Source organism: Hydra vulgaris, chromosome 10 (assembly GCF_038396675.1).
Source record: "Hydra vulgaris chromosome 10, alternate assembly HydraT2T_AEP".
NCBI lineage: Eukaryota > Metazoa > Cnidaria > Hydrozoa > Anthoathecata > Hydridae > Hydra > Hydra vulgaris.
The window spans coordinates 6380001-6400612 of record NC_088929.1 but is presented as its reverse complement, the minus strand read 5'-3'; the positions used below and the strand labels follow the sequence as shown (position 1 = coordinate 6400612).

Genomic DNA, 20612 nt, shown 5'->3' with positions numbered 1-20612 from the left:
CTTCTGATTCCATTCTCTATAATTATTATTCTCTATAAGTTCTCTATAATTTGTCCTTATATGAAATACATTTTTCGCTTTTGGACTGGTAAGGCTTCTATATATTAGACAAGATCAAAAAAGGCATTGTAGATGTAATTAGAGTTGCTTGCTGAGTTTGAGTCTCTTTCTTATTAATTTATCATTTGCATCTCTTTCTCTTCTACTTGTTGTTGCTCAAGCAAACTTTTATTATTTAGCTAAGTTGCATTCTTTTGCTGTTCCTTCATTCTCAAAAAATTTTTATCTGGTTTTCTATCTAAAATACTAATGCTTTTGAATTTTAATGTTTTTTAACTCAACAGTTTTCAGTGTGTTGACTCTTTTTTTTTTTTGCTTTCTGTTATCTCCTAACTTAAACAATCAAGACCAAGATGAGTTTGTGTTTAAATTTTAACAAAAGTCTAAAAATTTAAAAACAAAATCAAATATCAATTTTAATATAGTTATTTAATTTAATATTTTACAGTGGGATTAACTTCTTATTTAATTATTATTATTATTCAAGATATGGCTACATCAATTCCTTGCCAATATTTTAACTTGTTAGTGGTGTTATTTTCTAAAACTTTATAAAGTTTTTTTGGCTTAAGTTTTTTTAGAGATATAGCAGTAAAGCCAGAAGATAAAGAAGAGCCAAGTGTTATTTTGGCTCTTGCTAGCGATAGCAATATTTTAACTCTTCACAAGTTACTGTGGTTTTCACAGGAAAAGATGGGAAGATATTTAGCTATGTTTCGGTAAATCTTGCTTCAATATTTGGTATTATAATATTTTATGATAAGTTTGCTACCTCCAGTGTAATTAATCAAAGTTAAAAAAAACTGTAACTCTAGGATATCCCTTTGTTATTGTACCCTAAGTTACCATGGTAATCAAACACTTTACAATTTACTCATGTTGATGTACTCATTACAGTTTATATTACTCATGGCAGTATAGATATAATATACATATAAAATACATGAAAAAAATGCCGTTTTTCTAAAATTTCATGATAAAAGTGTAAAAAAGTATAGATAATTTGATTTTAAATTAATTTATTTATAAGAATTTAATACTCTTTAATGCTAAACTAGGAGTATTTATTATTAAATAGGGATTTGATAAATTTATCTTTTTTTAAAATAGGGGTGCTGCTGCTCGTGATCCTTACGAAAAGCTTGTGACACTTCTTGCTCATCTTGGACCACCTGAAAATCAAACAGTTAAACTTACTCAACGGTAATTTTTTTTTATTTTTATTTTATTTTACTAGTGTGCCAAAATATGTAGTTGAGTTTGTATTAAAAATAGAGGCAATAGTACAATCATACAATTATATCAAGCCAAGAAATGATTTTCACAAAAGATTTTCTTAAATTTTTTTACTAATAATTAGTTTGGTTATAGGAAGCAAATGTGTTCTTAAATGTGTTCTTGTCCACATGTATAAAAATAGTGATGCAATAAATAAAATAAAAAAATTTGTAAATGCAAGAAATCTAGAGATTATGCCACATTCCTGCAGTATCTAAAATTATATACTACTATAATAGTATATAAAAGTACATGAAAAGTAAATGTAAGTACATGTTATGTACATACTACTACATTTAAGTACATGTAAAGTACTTTTAAAAATGTAAGTACATGTAACCTTTATTATGTTGGTGCATGTGAAGTAGTAGTTGTGCGATGATTTCACTTGTGGTTGTGAGGGGTCTGGAGATTAAACCTTATTTTCTGTCAGGGTTTGAGCAGAAGTTCTATGATTTCAAATTACTAGCATTGAAAGAGGAATGCTAAATAAAAATACATATAATAGTTGTTTGTATGTATGTATGTATGTATGTATGTATGTATGTATGTATGTATGTATGTATGTATGTATGTATGTATGTATGTATGTATGTATGTATGTGTGTATGTATGTTTGTTTGTTTGTATGTATGTATGTATGTATGTGTGTATGTATGTGTGTATGTATGTATGTATGTATGTATCTAATAACAAAAGTTAATTTAATTACAGTTAGCTTTTCAAACTCAATTTGGCATCAAATTTTAAAGTCAAAATCAAAATTTAAAGATTGACCAAAACTGTTTTATTGTTTATTTCTTTTCTTTTTTAATAAAATATTAAATAAAATAAAACAGATGTGTCAAGTAATCAAAATTTTTGACTCAAAATTTGGTGGTCAAAAGTAATTCTTGTCATGCATTGCAGTAGTGTTGTAAAAATATAGCAAGAATTGCAGATCTTTTGGGGCAAGTTTTTACACATAAAAATTAATTTTTGTTCTGATATAAGAAGCATCATGAATTTGTTTTAATATTTTTTTTTTGTTGGTGTATATAATCTACAAAAATTAAAAAGTACTTCTGTTATGGAAGTAATATTTTAATTAGTAGCTGTTTAGTAATATGTTTGTCCATATTTTTGTATGAACATGGTTTAATTATTATACTTACTAGCAGAAAGCAACCCGTAATACGGGTTATAGTCGGTCTGTTACGCAATCAATTTATGTCTGTTATGTAATTAATTTATTAATTATTTAGTGGCTGTTTTCTACAATTCAAAGTTGCAAAACATTAACTAATACCCTTTTAGAAAAACGCCTTCAAATTGAAAAAATTAAACCATCTGTCAAATTAACATAAAAAGTATGAGGAGGTAAAATAATTTACCAATTATTTAACATTATTTGAATAATTTACAACTGACATAGGTTGTATCAGTGTAACACAGAGCCATTTTCCTCGACATTACTAAGTTCAGCACAATATGTTTTTAGTTACTGACACAAAATAATAACACTTCATATTGCTTAAAAGCGACAAGAAACTAAAGCTTAATTCTTGTTATATTTTTTATAACATGAACTTTAATTAATTAATAAGATTAATATGAAGTGAACGTAAATTATACAGGAGTTATTAATTTTTTGGTATCCCCATGATACATTTTTCTTTAAAAAAGAAAATTGTCTTTAAAATGTTAAATGCACACAACTAAATAAATTTATTAAAAATAACTAAGCAATTGAGTACAAATACATTTGAAACAAAAAAAAATTTAATTTACAATCAAACATAAGTGAATAACAAATTGAAAAAAATATGTAAACTTTGATCTTTTATATTGCATTAATGCGTCATATGACAAACCTAAATTAAAAATTGTAACAGATAAGTAGACATAAAAGAAAAAAAAAGCAAATAAAAAACAATTTACCTGCTTTTCGGTAGCCTGTTGTCCTACTTAAGTTGCTGTATGATGCAGCTTATCGGTGTTGTTTTATGACGTTATTTCATGTTGGCTTTTAGTAAACTTTAGTTAAATTTATAAGACATCACAATAGATTTAAAATATTTTAATTAAAAAGCAAAATAACAAATGTTTCAAGGAGCCAAACTATAAACATTAAAGATAAAAAATCAAATTAAGATATAAATAAGTTGCATTTATATAGCTAAACATATTGTCTTGGCTTATAGTAAGTTTTAAAAGCGGTGTTTTCAATAAATTAAATTACCAATTAATTATTTTTAACAATAGAATGTAGCATCATTATATTATGATAATTGGGTAATGAATCAATTTAACTATATTTAAGTTTAATTGGTGAAAAACAAATAAAATTTTAACTGAAAAAGACCAAAACAAATAAAATATACAACATAATATATTATTAAAAAAAATTACAAATAAAAAAAAAAATTACAAATAAAAAAAAAATTACAAAATAAATATAAGTCGCCAAAGAAAAAGCAGCAACATAAAAGTTAAAAATATCTTCACTGATAGTAGACATTTACAACCTTTTGGTTGCTGTTTTTTCTTCGGTGTCTCCAAACACCCTGGTATGGATGAGCCCTCCTTCAAATGGAGGGCTCATCCATACCAGGGTGTTGGGATTACTACACCATTTATTGAAAGACCTCTCTGAAAGAGGCCCTGGGTGTTGGGAGCGATACATTCTGTACTGCTCAAATGTTAACAAATCTAAAATCACAAAAGCTCTCAAATGTTAACGACTCGAAAATTACAAATATAAGAATATAATGAAAATTATTTGAAAAATTTTTTTAAATTGAAAATTTGAAAAATTTTTTGAAAATTATTTGAAAATTATTTGAAAAGTATTTGCAATTTTATTTAATGTAGTGAAAGAAGCTCTTGTTTTGTGACTACGGGAACAATTAACACCAAAATTTATATAAAAGAATGCCTCAAGAAACGTCTTTTGCTATTTTTAAGAACACACACGGGTGACCCATTATTTTGGCCCAATTTAGCATCATGCCACTACTCTGGGACAACTTTAAAATGGCTTAGAGAACATAAAGTAAATTTTGTTGAAAAATACTGCAATCCACCAAATTGTTCCGAACTACGTCTTATCGAAAGATATTGGGCTCTTGTCAAAAGAAAACTAAAGTTTAAAAACATTAAAGATTTCAAAAATAAATGGATTAGAGCTACTAAGAAAGTCCAGCTGAAAACCATGCAAAAGCTGATGTCGAGTGAAAAGCGCGAAGTGCGTGCGTTCTCACGTACAAAACTTTACAAACTTTCTTAAGTGAAATTTAAAAATATTAATACATGTACTTTCAAAATATATATAACATTCAATATTGAAATACACTAGTTAAAAAAATATCCTTTAAAATGTCCGCGCAGATTTTTTCTGGTACATTTCTTAATGGACTGATTTGGTATTTCAATGCATCCTTTAAAAGGATGATCCTCTTTGACAGGTATTGTTAAACTACCAAGTTTTAGTAGCCATTGGGGAAATTCTCCTTTCCCATCTTGTACTCTCATATTTTCAGTTAATGAAAACTTCTGCACCTATTGCTACTGTAAAGAACATTTTATACATGATTCTACTATTTCAGCTGGTTGTCCTCTTTTCACAACAGGCAGGATTTGCCTAAAGTCACCACCAAAAAGAATGACTTTTCCTCTGAACAGAAAGTTGTTGTTGCAAATATCTTTTAACAACCTATCAATTGCATTTAAGGCATGTTTAGGTATCATGGATGTTTCATCAAGCAAAAACAAAGTAACTTGTCTTATAAAATGCCTGTGTATAGAGTTAGGAGTTATATTACATGTGCTATTATCCAATATTGGAACAGGAAGTTTGAATAAGCCATACAATGTGGATCCATTTGTAAGAAGAGTTGCTGCTATGCCAGTCGATGCAGCTGTAGCAGATTTCAAGCCCCTACTTATGGTTTCAGCAACCAAATAATTATACGTAAAGGTTTTTCCACTACCAGCTGGTCTATCCATAAAAAACAATCTAGAATGTTGATTTTCTACACTTGGTTGCTCATTCAGTGCAGCAAGGATAGCATTACATACATTTATTGATTGACATTAAGCAACAGTCTCATTCGATTGGCTTCATCAATAGATTGTTGAACATTTTCATCAAAATTTTCTAGATTTAAACCTATAAACTCATCAATAACAGGCAGATTGTAATCAGCTAGAGTTTTACCACTTTGATTAATGTTCTTTTCAATTTGACGAAAAGTAACTTGTTCAGCTATTAGAAGTGGGACTGAGCGGTGAATGAAATCTTCCATCATAAAAGCTTTGTATGTATCTTAGAGATGTAAAGGATTGTCACGTTCACAAAAGGTCAAAATTATTGAAAACAACTGTCTAATTTGCTTTGGCATATGCGTTAAAACTGCCTCAGAAAGAGTATTCTGCCATTCAGTGTCGTCTTGCAACAAACCTTTTAAAACACATGCTTCAAGAAACGTTTCAAGAACAATTCCATTAACAGTACACACATCTTCCCAAGATATTACTCCTTTTATCTGCAAAAGTAGGAATCTTAGAAAAAAATAATTCTCCAGTTGGATTAACTTTATACATTCTTACTTATCACCTTATTACCACCCTTTTGTCTAACCTTCCATTTACAATGTTTATCATCAAATATAAAGTGATAAGGAATGTCTAAATACAAATAGCAATATGCTCTTTCATTTTCAGTATTTAACTTAAACCATGCCGTTAGGTGCGTATCACGTTGAGCTGCACGATCTAAAGCCATTTGTTCTGCTCCTTCTCTAAAATGCACTGATTGATTTTCAGGTAGATGAACTTTAAGGGGTATTATAGTGTGTGACATGACTTATTGGATACTCGAAAATTCACCACAATGCTTCAGGTGCACTAACATAATCTAAAAAAGTGTTTACTTCATCATGATTAATTTGTTTATTTATCAAAATATTGGCACAGTCGTGACCCTTATACTTAACAATATTTAACAACCTTAACAGACATGCAAGCTTCAACAGTAATGTGGCTTGATATTTCTTTGATAACCATGGATTTTAAGGTACCACCCAGCAGTTATCTACATTGTTACCTTTAATATTGATAACCAAACCATTATCACGACATCTGTAGTGTGGATAGCCATTATGAACTGCTACTGTGTTAGTATTAAATTCTTTAGTATAGTTTTTGGTGCACACCCCATCTTTCATGCCAGGAAAATTTGGATTCAGTATGCCACATGGACCCATGTGAATCATGCAAGTTTTAACAACCTCATAAAGATCACGATTAACAATCGGATCTGGAATTTCTGCAGATATTAAATTATTGATATCATGTGCTGTTTAAAGCTTATCATCATTTGCAAAGTGAAGTTAAATATGAACATGTGGCAAACCACGCTTTTGGAATTCAATAACCTGAACATGTGTTACAGCTTTCCCTAATACACCGTGCTTAAAAATGTCATTGAGAAGGTTATTTAATTTGAGTTTAAATACTTGAATAAACAAGTCCGGTCTATCATTTGCTGTCTGACCTGGATATAGATTTTCAGTTATCTTGCGCCATTTTGGGTTGCAAGTGAAAGTAATAAAAAGATCTGGTTTACCATACTTTTTAATTATAGCCATAGCATCTTCAAAGTTTTCATTTTAAGCTCTAGGACTTCCTACATAAGTTGATGGCAAAACTACAACATGCCCTGGTCTAACATTATGATCATTTCCAAGGTTGTTTACATGTTCGTGTAAGGCATCATACTGCTCGCTTCTCAGTTTGTTTTGGTTAATTTTGATGAAAGCAAGGCGCTGGCCTTCAATTTTAACATACGCATCAACAGCATATTGCTGAAACAGTTTTTTGCCATAAAAGAATGAAGAAAAAAATTGTCTAACTGAAATTTTATAATTGTAATACTGAGATAATGTAACATGATTTCTAACCAATGTAGCATGTTCAGGGTTGTAAACCAATTGATTATGCCAACCAGCATCACCCCTTGGAAAAAATAGAGGATAAACCATAGGATCCAGGTTGGCTGACATACTTGATATAGTTTTAAGAGGATGACCTCTTGGGTAAGTAACAACTTCCCTGGACGCAGGTGGTGCACCATCTTCACCAACAAATACAACTGCAACTTCATTATGTGAAGGGAGATTATAGCAATCTCTATCTTGCCCTTCAAGTAAAGACATTTTTACAACTGACACTGAGCAACCTTCTAGAGCTGCTCGACGAATTTTTTCATCTTCCACTTCAGCCATGTTTTTAAATGCAAGAGCAAATGGGTTCTCTTCACTAATAATAGTTTGCAATCGAAACATTAAATCATTTAAGCAAAGATCATTACCATGTTGTTGCATTCTAAAATTTACTGCTGCATGTGGATCATAGATGTATAATTGACAATTTGTTGGTGGAACATCTTGATTTGGCCTAAGTTTACCTATACAATGAAAAATTTGACCACATATTCTAAAACATGGCGGCCCATGATTCATGGATTAAACTACATTAGCTTTAAATGAAGCAAAAGAAAGACAGACATTATAATTTCTAATATATTTAAAAAAATTCAAATTGGCATTTCTATTTGCATAGTTTCCTTTAAATAAATCTTCTAAATCTTGTGGAAATGATGAAGGTTGCAACAAAGCTACCTTTCCATTATGGCAACATAAAAAATGTGTTTCATCAGGAAGTTTCTTAGCACCACAATGCTGACAAATATAATTCATTTCTCCTAAATAATTATTATCTGGAATTGTATTACTTCTTGCTAAACAATGCATTCTTGTGTATCTAGCAGCAATTCTAGCATTTTGTTGATTATTAATTTCATCTCGTCTAATCTCTTTCATTTCTGTGATGATTATTTTTAATTTGCCAAACGAAACTCTCCTCATTTAGGATCGAATTATTTGCTGCTTGCTGAGCAGCATTTCTAGCATTTTGGTCGATTATTGATTTTATCTCGCCTCAGCCTATCTCTTTCATTTCTGCGACGTTTAACTTGTCTATTAACATTTCCTTTATCTAAACTAATATCTGCTTCTAACCTAATATCATCCATTTAAACTTCACTTTTGATTGAAAGTAGTATCAAAAAATCTTAAACAAATCCTGAAGACTGTAACCTTTCCTATATATACTTTTTTCTACTCTAAATAGCACTTACAAATAATTTTTATATATAACAAACTGTCATTTAAAATAAATTATACAATAATCTTTTTTTTACTTTAAAAAAATATATATATCAACGAGATGTTTGAAAAAAAAATAGTAAATAATAATAAAAAAAAATTATTAAAAACATGCAATTCTAATAAACATACTGCTAACACAGAAAAATTAAAAAAAAAATGTTGTAAATCCTTTTTTGCAAACTTAAATATTATTTCTTCAAAAAAATTATTAGTAAACATTTTTATAAACTTTACAAAGCAATACAATATTTTGTACTTCTATACCACATAAATACATCATCAGATAAATCTAAAATAAATAATGTAACGAATAAGGAAATAAATAAGAAAAACATTACATACAAAAAGTGAAAAAAAAGCTGTTGTGATTTTTTTTTTTTTTTTTTTTTTTTTTTTTTTTTTTTTTGTTATTTCACCTCCCCAAGGCCCAGAAGGCCACTACAGACGAGGAGGCTACTTAATTGTGGTTATAACCCTCTCTCAACTCTATAACTCCGAAACACGAAACTTGACGAATAATGCCGCTTCTCGGAGAAACAAGTTGAGCGCGGTACTACCAGGGACGTGGTGGGGATCGAACTCCGAACCTCACGCTTATGAAGCGAGCGCTCTACCACTACACCACTACCGCATTTAACAGGGTAGCAGTTGTAAAATATTATTATTTCATGTTAGCTTTTACAAAATAATTTATTCTGGAGCATCATGACTCCAAAACATTTATAGCAAAATCATGTCGTAAACAGCGCTAAAGACAAAAAATCAAATTGAGATAAAACAAATTGTATATATTGCAAAATAATTTGTCTTGGCTTTTAGTGAATAATTAAAAGCAGTGATTTTTATTAATAAAATTACCTTTTTATCATTTTTAACAATAGACACCAACGTGAAGGTAAGCCAAATGTCTATCAACTCAAAAGATAACGAAAAAAACAACATCACAGCAACAACACACAACAATAGCACACACCATAAGTTAATATAATATGCATATAACATAACATTCATATATAACAGAACATAAGTAACAACATTACGCAAAATGTTATTAAAATACATGTATTATGTATTTTTAGAATAATTAATAATAATGACTTGAAAACACCTAGACCTAAAGCAGTAACAGTTTGACACTAAATGCTGTTGTGTAAGCCTCTGTTATAAGTGCATCACTTGGCTGGCAAGGTTGTCAAATCTTGCTCTACACGTTTACCAAGTCATAGCACTTTGAAGACATGGAAACAACATAATATAAACATATGTACCAACTATAAACACAATAAATGTGTTTAAATATGTATATAAGGTTAAATATATACCTTATATACATATTTAAACACATTTATAAAACAATTATATAACACATATTAACACATCCACAAACAATAAAAAAACACTTTACATTATTATAAAAAAACATTGATAAAGCAACTATAAAGCACATATTACCACATACATATACTTATCAAAAAAGCATATATGCAAACAATAAACATGTGCAAACAAAAATTTTAAAAATGACACGAGAAAATTTAAAAAGATTTAAAGTAAACAAAATAAATATATACAAACAATACTCTTTACCTTCATTTTTTTTTTTTCATAACAACTGTAATTCTCATAACAAAATTTAACCTTTACATACAATAACATGTGACATGCCATGTCAGTGACCAATGACCACGTGCATTTTGAGAACGCGCTCTTTCAAAGCCTAGTAACTAATGAAACGACGTTAAATGTTTTCTGTAGCAATTATATTATAGATAAATTTTTACATTGTTGTAAGTTGATTGTAATATAGCTCTAATCCAGACTGTTTTTAAAAAATTTTGATAAACAATTTAACGGTTTTAAATTTGATATGGAAAAAATATATAATATAAATGTATAATTTAGGTGTATTTAACATAAAATATATGACATTAATGTATAAATTATGTAAAAGACCTTGAAATGTTCATAATAAAATTCATGATAAATTTGATATTTGTTGTTGTTATTGCTGTTGTTGTTTTTATTAAATGTTGCATATTAAACTTATTAATTTTGTTAAATATTTTTAGCATAATTGGTGATGGAAAAGAAACTTCTCTTTGGGGTTTTGAAGACTTTATGGCAAAACATGAAGGGCAAAATAAAGAAGAGCTTGAGTACATTAAATCAAATCAACTTTTTTATGGAGATGGAAAATCTAAAGCTGGTCGTCATGTTTTTTATTATATTGCAAGAAGATATATGTAAGAATCAAACTAAAAACACACATACAATTTTATTATATTAAAGTTTGAAATTTATATATTTAATTTATTTTGATATTGGGTATTAGTTATACAAAACGATAGTTTGATAACATTTTTTGTTGCTATCAGGAATGATATGATCAGTGATGAAGTTTTCTTATATCATATTTTGTTAACATTGCAACCAGTACGTGGCGAAAACTGGGAATTGGTTGCTGACTTTTCTCATACATCCCTGGTCAACAGGTTCAAGGTATGAATCTAAAGATACATACATAATGCCATTTAAAAATTTTGGAAATTTGTGCATAGTTGTTTTCATTTTAGGCTGATACCTTGATAAAAGCGTTCACTATTATTCCAGAAAGTCAGTTAGCAAGTTTACAATTAATATATCTATACAATATAAATCATTCTCTTATCCAATATATGGAATTAAATGAGCGTGTTATGAAGCCAGGAATTGCAAAGGTTTTTTACTGTGTGGTTTTTTATATAAACTTACATTTTTATAATGAAATTGTTAATTAAATTATATATTTTATTTCTTTAGAATATTCAAAAGATAATTATCATTGATAAACTTTCCAAGTTGTATGAGTATATAGAAAATGTGAAACTTCCTTCTTCAACTTTAACTCTTGAAAATGATATTAAGGTTTTGCATAATTTTTTTTGTAAAATATTTTTTTTTGTTAAAATGGTCTTTTATATATATATATATATATATATATATATATATATATATATATATATATATATATATATATATATATATATATATATATATATATATATATATACATATATATACATATATATATATATATATATTTATATATATATGTATATATATATATATATATTTATATATATATATATATATATATATATATATATATATATATATATATATATATCTGCGTGTGTATGTGTGTGTATATATATATATGTATGTATATATATATATATCTGTGTGTGTGTGTGTATATATATATATATATATATATATATATATATATATATATATATATATACATACATACATACATACATACATACATACATACATACATACATACAGTGCTGGCAAAAAGTCTTGCAACAAGGCACAGTTTTACACAAATCAATGTTTCCACGCCAGTAGGCTCAGTGTTATTATCTTATATTTTTATCTTTAGGTATAAATATATTTATAAAGACAATTTTGTAGCTTAAACAGTTAATTCAGTGAAAATCATGGCTAAGATTCGGCAGCTTAGTAAAGAAGAAAAAGCATGCATTCAACATCTTGCTTAAAGTGGTACGTCTCATGCAGACATTGCAACAATTTACATGGTTGAACGCACTACAATTTGGCGTGTTGTAAAGCAGGTTATCCCCTTGTCTCCTAAAAAGAGGTCTGGACGTCCAAGAGTCACTTCACAGCGTACTGACCTCAGGATGGTAACAATGGTCAAAACGAATCCTTCAATAACCTCTGGTGACCTACAGAACAGCATACCAACACTTTCTAATGTCTCAAAGCGCACAATCCGTCACAGACTTTCTGCGGAATTAAACTTACCTGCACGAAGGCCATTTAAGAAGCCATTAGTAACTGAAAAGATGAGAAAAAAGCGCATTGAGTTCTGCAAGAAGCATCAAGATTGGACAGAAGAGCAGTGGACACAGGTGATGTTCAGTGATGAGTCCATGTTTCGTCAGTTCTCTGATGTTAAGCTTTTTGTTTGTCGACCTACTAGTTCTAATCCTACCAATCCTAAATACACATGCAAAACTGTGAAGCATTCACCTTCTGTAATGATGTGGGGTTGTTTTTCTGCTCATGGCCTTGGAGATTTATACTTTTTGCCCAAAGGAGAAACTGTGAATGCAAAATAGTACCTCAACGTTTTGGATGAATCTCTAATCAATTTCATGATTATTCATCAGTGCACAATTTTTCAACATGATTCAGCACCATGCCACACTGCGAAGTCTGTAAAGCAGTAGCTTGGATCAAAAAACATTCAGTTGCTTGATTGGCCTGGAAATTCTCCAGATCTCAACCCAATTGAAAATCTTTGGATGTTAATCAAGAAGCGTGTATCTGCTAAGATTAGATGGTTTAAAAAATGCTAATCGTCATGTATGGTGTACAGAAATTACATCAGGACTATGTGAAAATCTTGCCAAATCCATGCCCAAACGAATTAGTGCTGTGTTAAAAAACAAAGGATATTCTACCAAATATTAATAGTACATCTGTTTAAAATGATTATACAATGTAATAAAAATAATTGAACTTGTTTTTGGTGAAAATATAATATTTTTGGAAGTATCATTGTTTTTTGAAGTAATTATGAAAAGTAATTATGATGTTGCAAGACTTTTTGCATTTGTGTACACATTGCAAACATTGATTTGTGTAAAATTGTGCCTTGTTGCAAGACTTTTTGCCAACACTGTATGTATATATATATATATGTATGTATATATACATATATACATACATATATATTTATATATACATACATATATATATATATATATATATATATATATATATATAATACACACACAGGGTGTTAGCCATGAAATTTTTTTTTAATAATAGTACATTAAATATATATATATATATATATATATATATATATATATATATATATATATATATATATATATATATATATATATATAATGTACTGTTATTATTTTAGAGGTATACAGTGTTGAAAATCACAATGAAAGGAACTGTAGTTCTAAAGGTCAGTATTTGAAAGGTTTTTTTTTAAATGCAATAAGAATATAAAATGATTTTAAATACTACAATGCATACAAGGTTAATCCAACATCAGTGCAACTTCAATCTCCTGATAAAGTTAAAGTTCTTGGATTGTCGGTTTATATTAATGATGTTTTTTATGCATCTGAAATTGAAAAGGTGAGAATAGACTAGTCTATTTTATTCTCTTTTATTATTATTTTATGCTATTGTGGTTATCTAAAGTTTTGATATCTAATAGCCTTGAAACTCTAGGATCTCAGTGTCCAGAAACTCTGGAAAAGTTAAAACTGTTTTCTCTTGTACTGTTAATATATGAATAATAATTAGGCTACAGACAGTAGCAATAACCTATATACTAAATTTTGTTGTATTTGACTCCAATCTTGACGCCCAGAAAACTATAACACCTAAATAAGACTTGCTGTTGCCAGAAGTCCTTAGATAACATAAACAGGTTTATAAATGCTTTGCGTTTATAAAAACTAGATTATTAAATAGTTAGTTTTTTAAAGTCAATGAACATTCTTTACAAGGTATCTGATTTAACAAATCTTATACAAACAATGGTAATATAGCCAATGTTGCTAATTAAAACCCAGTTTTTCTTACTATCCTTGCTGTTGTAAAATATAATAAATAGTTATTATTTGTTATAATGCATATGTAATTTTAAGATGAATACATTTTAAGTCATACACACACACACACAACTATCCATAATAGGATGTTAATACCTATTAAGTCATACACACACACACACACACACAACTATCCATAATAGAATGTTAATACCTTTTAAGTCATACACACACACACACACAACTATCCATAATAGGATGATTACGTTAGTATTAAAATTACAAATGTAATTTTAGCTGAAAAATCTGATTTATTTTTTAAATCTTATTTCTTAATAATTAGAGCTTTACATAAATTAGAGCTTTATCTTTTGCTTGTGTGTCATGTGTTTGCTACATGTATACATGTTTGTATACATCATTTATGTTTATGGTGTGTGATGCTTAATGCAAAACGGACTTCACAATAAAGTTTTGTATTTTTTCTTATAAATTTTGTTGTTATAGGCAAGTAGCTATGAAGATGTGTTGTCATTAGAGTTTTCATCGCGTACTGGAATTTTAAATTTTCGCACTACGCAGGCAGCAGAAATTGCAAGCTATATTAACAACATACATTCCAGGTGGAATCCTTCTCACTCTGTAAGTATAATAGTATACTTGATTGATCCTTATTTTGTCATTTTTGTTAAGTTACAAGTGTCTGTTAGCAAAATTATATAAATAATTTAAACAAATGTTGCTTGCTTAATTAATGTTTGAAAATGTTATTGAAAATAACATTTCTGAAAAGTTATTTTTAATAACATTTTAAAAATCAATTTTTTTCTTTACTATCAACATAGCATGTTCTTTGCTATCAACATAACAAAGAGCTTCATTAAATAACCACCTTGGTAAACCCGCACTGCATTTCTTTAAAAGTTTTTTTAAGCTAATAAATAGTATATACCAGATAAAAGATAATAGTATATACCATAGTTTAATGTGCTTCCTAGGCAAAAATAATGTGGAAATAAATAACTATTAAGCAAAATGTTAAATTAATAAGCTTTTTATTTCATTTTACTTTTACTATTTTAATAACTTGTTTCAAAACCTAAAACCTAAAAATCTTTAAAACCTTTAAAATAAATTCATTTTTCCCTACATTTAAATATGTTTCACATTAGTTGCATTATCCAGCAGATAATGCAACTAATGTGAAAGACATTTAAATGTAGCACATGTTAATTACAATTTTTTTGTTTGCCCTCAAACATATATAAATTTACTAATCAAGAAGCTCATAAACAGACTTTTTTTGTGTGTCTATTGGACCAGAAAATTATTTAATGCGATAAATAGTTATTGGTTTTTTAAGGTTCGAAGGTTTACCTATGCCAGATATAAATGGATCCTCAAATTACAGGGTGTGGCAGCGATTCGCGAATTTTTTAGAACATTTTTATACTCATTATACTCATTTTATAAATTATACAAATTATACTCATGGAATATTAATAAAATATTGATATAATATTGATAAATACTTTTTCCACCTTAACATTCAATTAAGTCTCCTTTTTTTGGTATTGTTGAGTTTTTCTGGACCCATGACAAGGTGCATTGTTCTGTTAAAAAATGTAATTGTTTTCTAGGAATGTCTTCTTCAGCCATGGCACCACATAGTGTTTTAGTAAGCAAACATACACATCAGAGGTAACTTTTTCTTTCTCTTTGATGTAGATTGGACTTTGATGTGGACATTTCTCTCCATTAGAAGCGATGGTTCCTAGCATCATGATGGACTGAGAGTGCTTGGTTTGACACACAGGTAGTGCTTTGTCACCCTTTTGCATAATGAATCTGTCATTTCGCCTATTTATCACACAGTCAACACTAAAAAGTTTTTCATCTGAGAAAACTTTAACTGTAGACAAAGCATGGCTTTTTAGCTGATTTAGAAGCTTCTTTGATTGTTCCAATCGTAAAATTTTTAGTCTTTCTGTTAAAAGTTGACATGAAGGTCGGGCCACACTGACTTTTCTAAGTGTTTTTAAAGTTCTTCTGACTGTCCTTTCATCAACATTGAACAGTTTTGCTGTTTTTCTGATGGATATAGTAGGATTCTTTTCAACATGCTTTTTAAGCTTTTCTGTGAACTTTTTATCAACTTTTTTATTCACGAAAGAAGGCATTTTGGCTCTTTCAGCACTGCCACATTTAACCATTTTGTAAAATGTAGTTTTAGATACTCCAGAAACATGAATCACTTCACGTGCAGACAAACCTGCATGAATCAAATTTAAAACTTTGGTTCTTTTGGCTTTCATTGTAAAACTTTTAACTAAAATGTGTTTTGTTTGCTATTTTATTAAAATCAAGATGGTCATTGAAAATTAATCAACAAAAACAAATTGTGGAAGTATTTTATTTATATCACAAAACCTAGCCGAAAATTAGTTTGCAAATCGCACCCTGTATTCTTTATTCTCTACTTTTTCATATGCTTTAAATAATGCTGTATATTCATAAAATAAATGCATAAAACACAACAAATGTATATACAAAATATTCATAAATTAAATTATTTTATTACATAAATATATATAACAAATGTATACAAAATATTCATAAAATAAATATATAAAAACTTAAACTTAAATATTAAATGATTAAATTAATAAATAATAAATTATAATAAAAAAATAAATATATTTATTAATAAAAAATTTGAAAAAAAAAAATGTATGTTATTCAAATTTTTTGATAATATATATACCAAATTATTACCAAAACTTTTAACTTTAAAATTTAGGATAAAAATACAAAAATTATTACAAAAAAGAAAATTAGACCAAAAGATGTTCCAGGAACTTTGTTAAACATGGTAAGATGCTTTTGATATTTTTATTTATATGTCTACTTTTTTGATAAATATATTTTCAATACTTATTTTTCTCTGTGGCCAGTCTTTGATTAATTTAGGTAACCGAGATCCCAGCCTTCGTTTGGCTGCATACAATTTACTGTGCTCTCTAACACAAACTTTTAACTTGCAAATCAATGAGCGGTTGTTAGAGGCAAAAGGTAATCATGAAGTTATTGTTATTATTAATAATATTAATGATAATAATAATAATAATAAATACCAATATTAACATTTGAAATTAAAATATGTTTGTGTTTTTTTTAATTATAATCACCATAACCAACCAATTATTATTATTATTTCATTTATTTAACACCCAATGTAATTTACAAGGTAAAAAAGAAAAATAAGAAAGTTATTTCTCGTGATTTTCACTTAAGAATTTTTTCTTCCAGAATTTGTTTAAAAATTCCTCTTTGGTCTTTCGCATTCCAGCACTCTATTGCATGTTTCAAAGTTTGTTCAACTTCGGAGGGAATTTCACTTTTAGAAAGTGCTATTTTTATCTTCTTTTTATTTTGAATTAAGTTTTGAAAATATAGCATCCGAAAACGGCATAGGTCCTGAATATCGCCAACAAACGAATGTTTAAATAAGGGGTGTTTCAGTTGTGAAAAGATAATGTCTGAAGTTGTTTTATTATTAAGAAGACGAAGAAACAAGTTTAATTTATTTTGTTGAATACTTTTTGAAATTTCCTGGATTTTAAATAGCGAATTTGTATAGTTCTTACTGTGTTTTGAAACATTTAAAAGCGATTTTAGTGCACTCCTTCCAATTATATCTAGCTTTTTCATCAAAATGTTTATTGAGTATAATGGTTACTTGATAAATATAGATATCAGAGATATCTATATTTATCAAGTAACCATAGATCATAATAAATGTCCATTTACCCCATTTTATGTTTATTTATTATTATTGTTATTTTTATTTATTTTAACTTTAAATTTTTATTTTGAGATTTATTAGTTGTTAAAAATATTGTATTTATATTATGACATTGGTATAGTTATATTTATAATTATGACATAAACAATGTACATTTATAATTATGACATGGGCAGAATTATGTTTATAATTATGACATCGCCATAATTATATTTATAAGTATGACATTAAGATAGTTATATTATTTTGATGCCATAATTGTATTAAAATTATGATGTTGGCATGATTTTCTTTAGCATAATTATATTATAATTATGACATTATTATTCTGCATAATTATATCATAATTATTACAACATGATTATATGATTTTCTTCTAAAAATGACATGTTTTTTTTCTAAAACTTTCAGAGTATATTTTAATAAAATTGTGGTACAGTAAAAAGCATTTTGTTAAAATTTTATAAAAAAAGAGTGAAGTATTCAAGCATTGGCTGATTTTTAAAATAAAAAAGGTATATATAAATAGTAGGATATAGTCAACAACAACATGAAAGAACGTCATTTAACTAATCGAAATAAAATTAAAATAAATTTTTGTAATTTATTTGAACAAAAGCAAAAATAGCTCATATTTAGAAAGATATGAATTTTAATAATTAACAGAACTTAGACTATTATTATTATTTGATATTAGATGAAAACAGTATTTTGGTGCAATGTTCTTTATTCCAAATTTAAAATAAATTATTTTTGATGAGTTATTTACTATTAAGCATAGTAATGGAAATAAAAATAATGACAACAAAATGGTTTTTTTTTCTTCATAAAATGTTAGGTCAATTTTATTGAAAATAAAATAAACCTTTTTAAAGTTTTAAAAAAAGTTCTACAAACCAATTGAAAACTTTTGAACGATAAACGCTTAAACAAGTTATTTTTAGAACAAAGCAAAAAAAAAATTAAAAAATGAAACAGTTTAAAAGCTGTACAGATATTTGTAAATTAGTTAAGTCTTGATCATATCAAAGGATATGGGTTGTTTAAACAAAAATAAGTGTATTAAAGAAACCTATTGTTATTTAAATTAATTTTTTATTTCAATTTTTATCAATTTAATGCGGTAATGGTATAGTGTTAGAGTGCTTGCTTCATAAGCGAGAGGTTCTGAGTTTGATCCCCACCACGTCCCTGGTAGTACTGCGCTCAACTTGTTTCTCAGTGCAGCGACCTTGTTTGTCAAGATTCGTGTTTGGGATTTATAGAGTTGAAAGAGGGTAATAACTACAATCAAGTAGCCTCCTTGTCTGTAGTGGCTTTCTTGGCCTTGGGGAGGTAAATTAAAAAAAAAAAATTTAAAGTTTGGTTATCAACTATTATATATAACAACTTTTCAGTACTTTTGAGAAAATTAATATAATTATTAATTTAGTATAATTAGTAAAATAATTTTTTTATTTTTAATATTGTTTATCTTTTTAAGTTTAAAAAATATTTTAAAAGTTTTTGTCAATGTTTATTTTACATATTAGTAGTAATCTTACATAGTAGTACATAATTTCATTACTTAGCAGTACATGCATTTATTTAGGTATTTGTATACCATCAAACTGTACATTATTTATCACAAGTATCAGTGAGCAGCTTGCTCAAAGGGAACCTAATCTTACATTAGAGGTTTACTAAAATCTTTTATTAATAACTTCATATATATAATTTTTTTTGTTCTTACATTGTTGTATAATAGTATATGAAAAATAGTGTGTAAAATTACATACATACATACATATATACATACATACATACATAAATACATACATACATACATACATACATACATACATACATACATACATACATACATACATACATACATACATACATACATACATACATAAATACATAAATACATACATACATAAATACATACATACATACATACATACATACATACATACATACATACATACATACATACATACATACATACATACATACATACATAAATACATAAATACATAAATACATACATACATACATACATACATACATACATACATACATAAATAAATACATACATAAATACATACATACATACATACATAAATACATACATACATACATACATACATACATACATACATACATACATACATACATACATACATACATAAATACATACATACATACATACATACATACATACATACATACATACATACATACATACATACATACATAAATACATACATACATACATACATAAATACATACATACATACATAAATACATACATACATACATACATACATACATACATACATACATACATACATACATACATACATACATACATACATACATACATACATACATACATACATACATAAATACATACATACATACATACATACATACATACATACATACATACATACATACATACATACATACATACATACATACATACATACATACATACATACATGCATACATACATAAATACATACATACATACATAAATACATACATACATACATACATACATACATACATACATACATACATACATACATACATACATACATACATACATACATACATACATATCCATCATCATCATCACTATCATCATCACCATCACCATCATCATCACCATCATTG

At 27.5% G+C, this 20612-nt stretch overlaps 1 protein-coding gene across 1 annotated transcript in view; it reads left to right on the top strand.

The window, feature by feature from the left end:
• The window catches only part of LOC100199240 (neurofibromin), a 196769-nt gene that overhangs the window by 130643 nt on the left and 45514 nt on the right, over positions 1-20612 (top strand). Inside the window, exons 38-49 of the mRNA XM_065807168.1 lie at positions 633-779; positions 1171-1263; positions 10619-10792; positions 10925-11048; positions 11123-11266; positions 11349-11453; positions 13498-13545; positions 13620-13721; positions 14651-14785; positions 16944-17015; positions 17098-17215; positions 19540-19625. Coding sequence (XP_065663240.1) covers positions 633-779; positions 1171-1263; positions 10619-10792; positions 10925-11048; positions 11123-11266; positions 11349-11453; positions 13498-13545; positions 13620-13721; positions 14651-14785; positions 16944-17015; positions 17098-17215; positions 19540-19625 — 1348 coding nt within the window. The remainder of the gene's footprint in view (positions 1-632; positions 780-1170; positions 1264-10618; positions 10793-10924; positions 11049-11122; positions 11267-11348; positions 11454-13497; positions 13546-13619; positions 13722-14650; positions 14786-16943; positions 17016-17097; positions 17216-19539; positions 19626-20612) is intronic.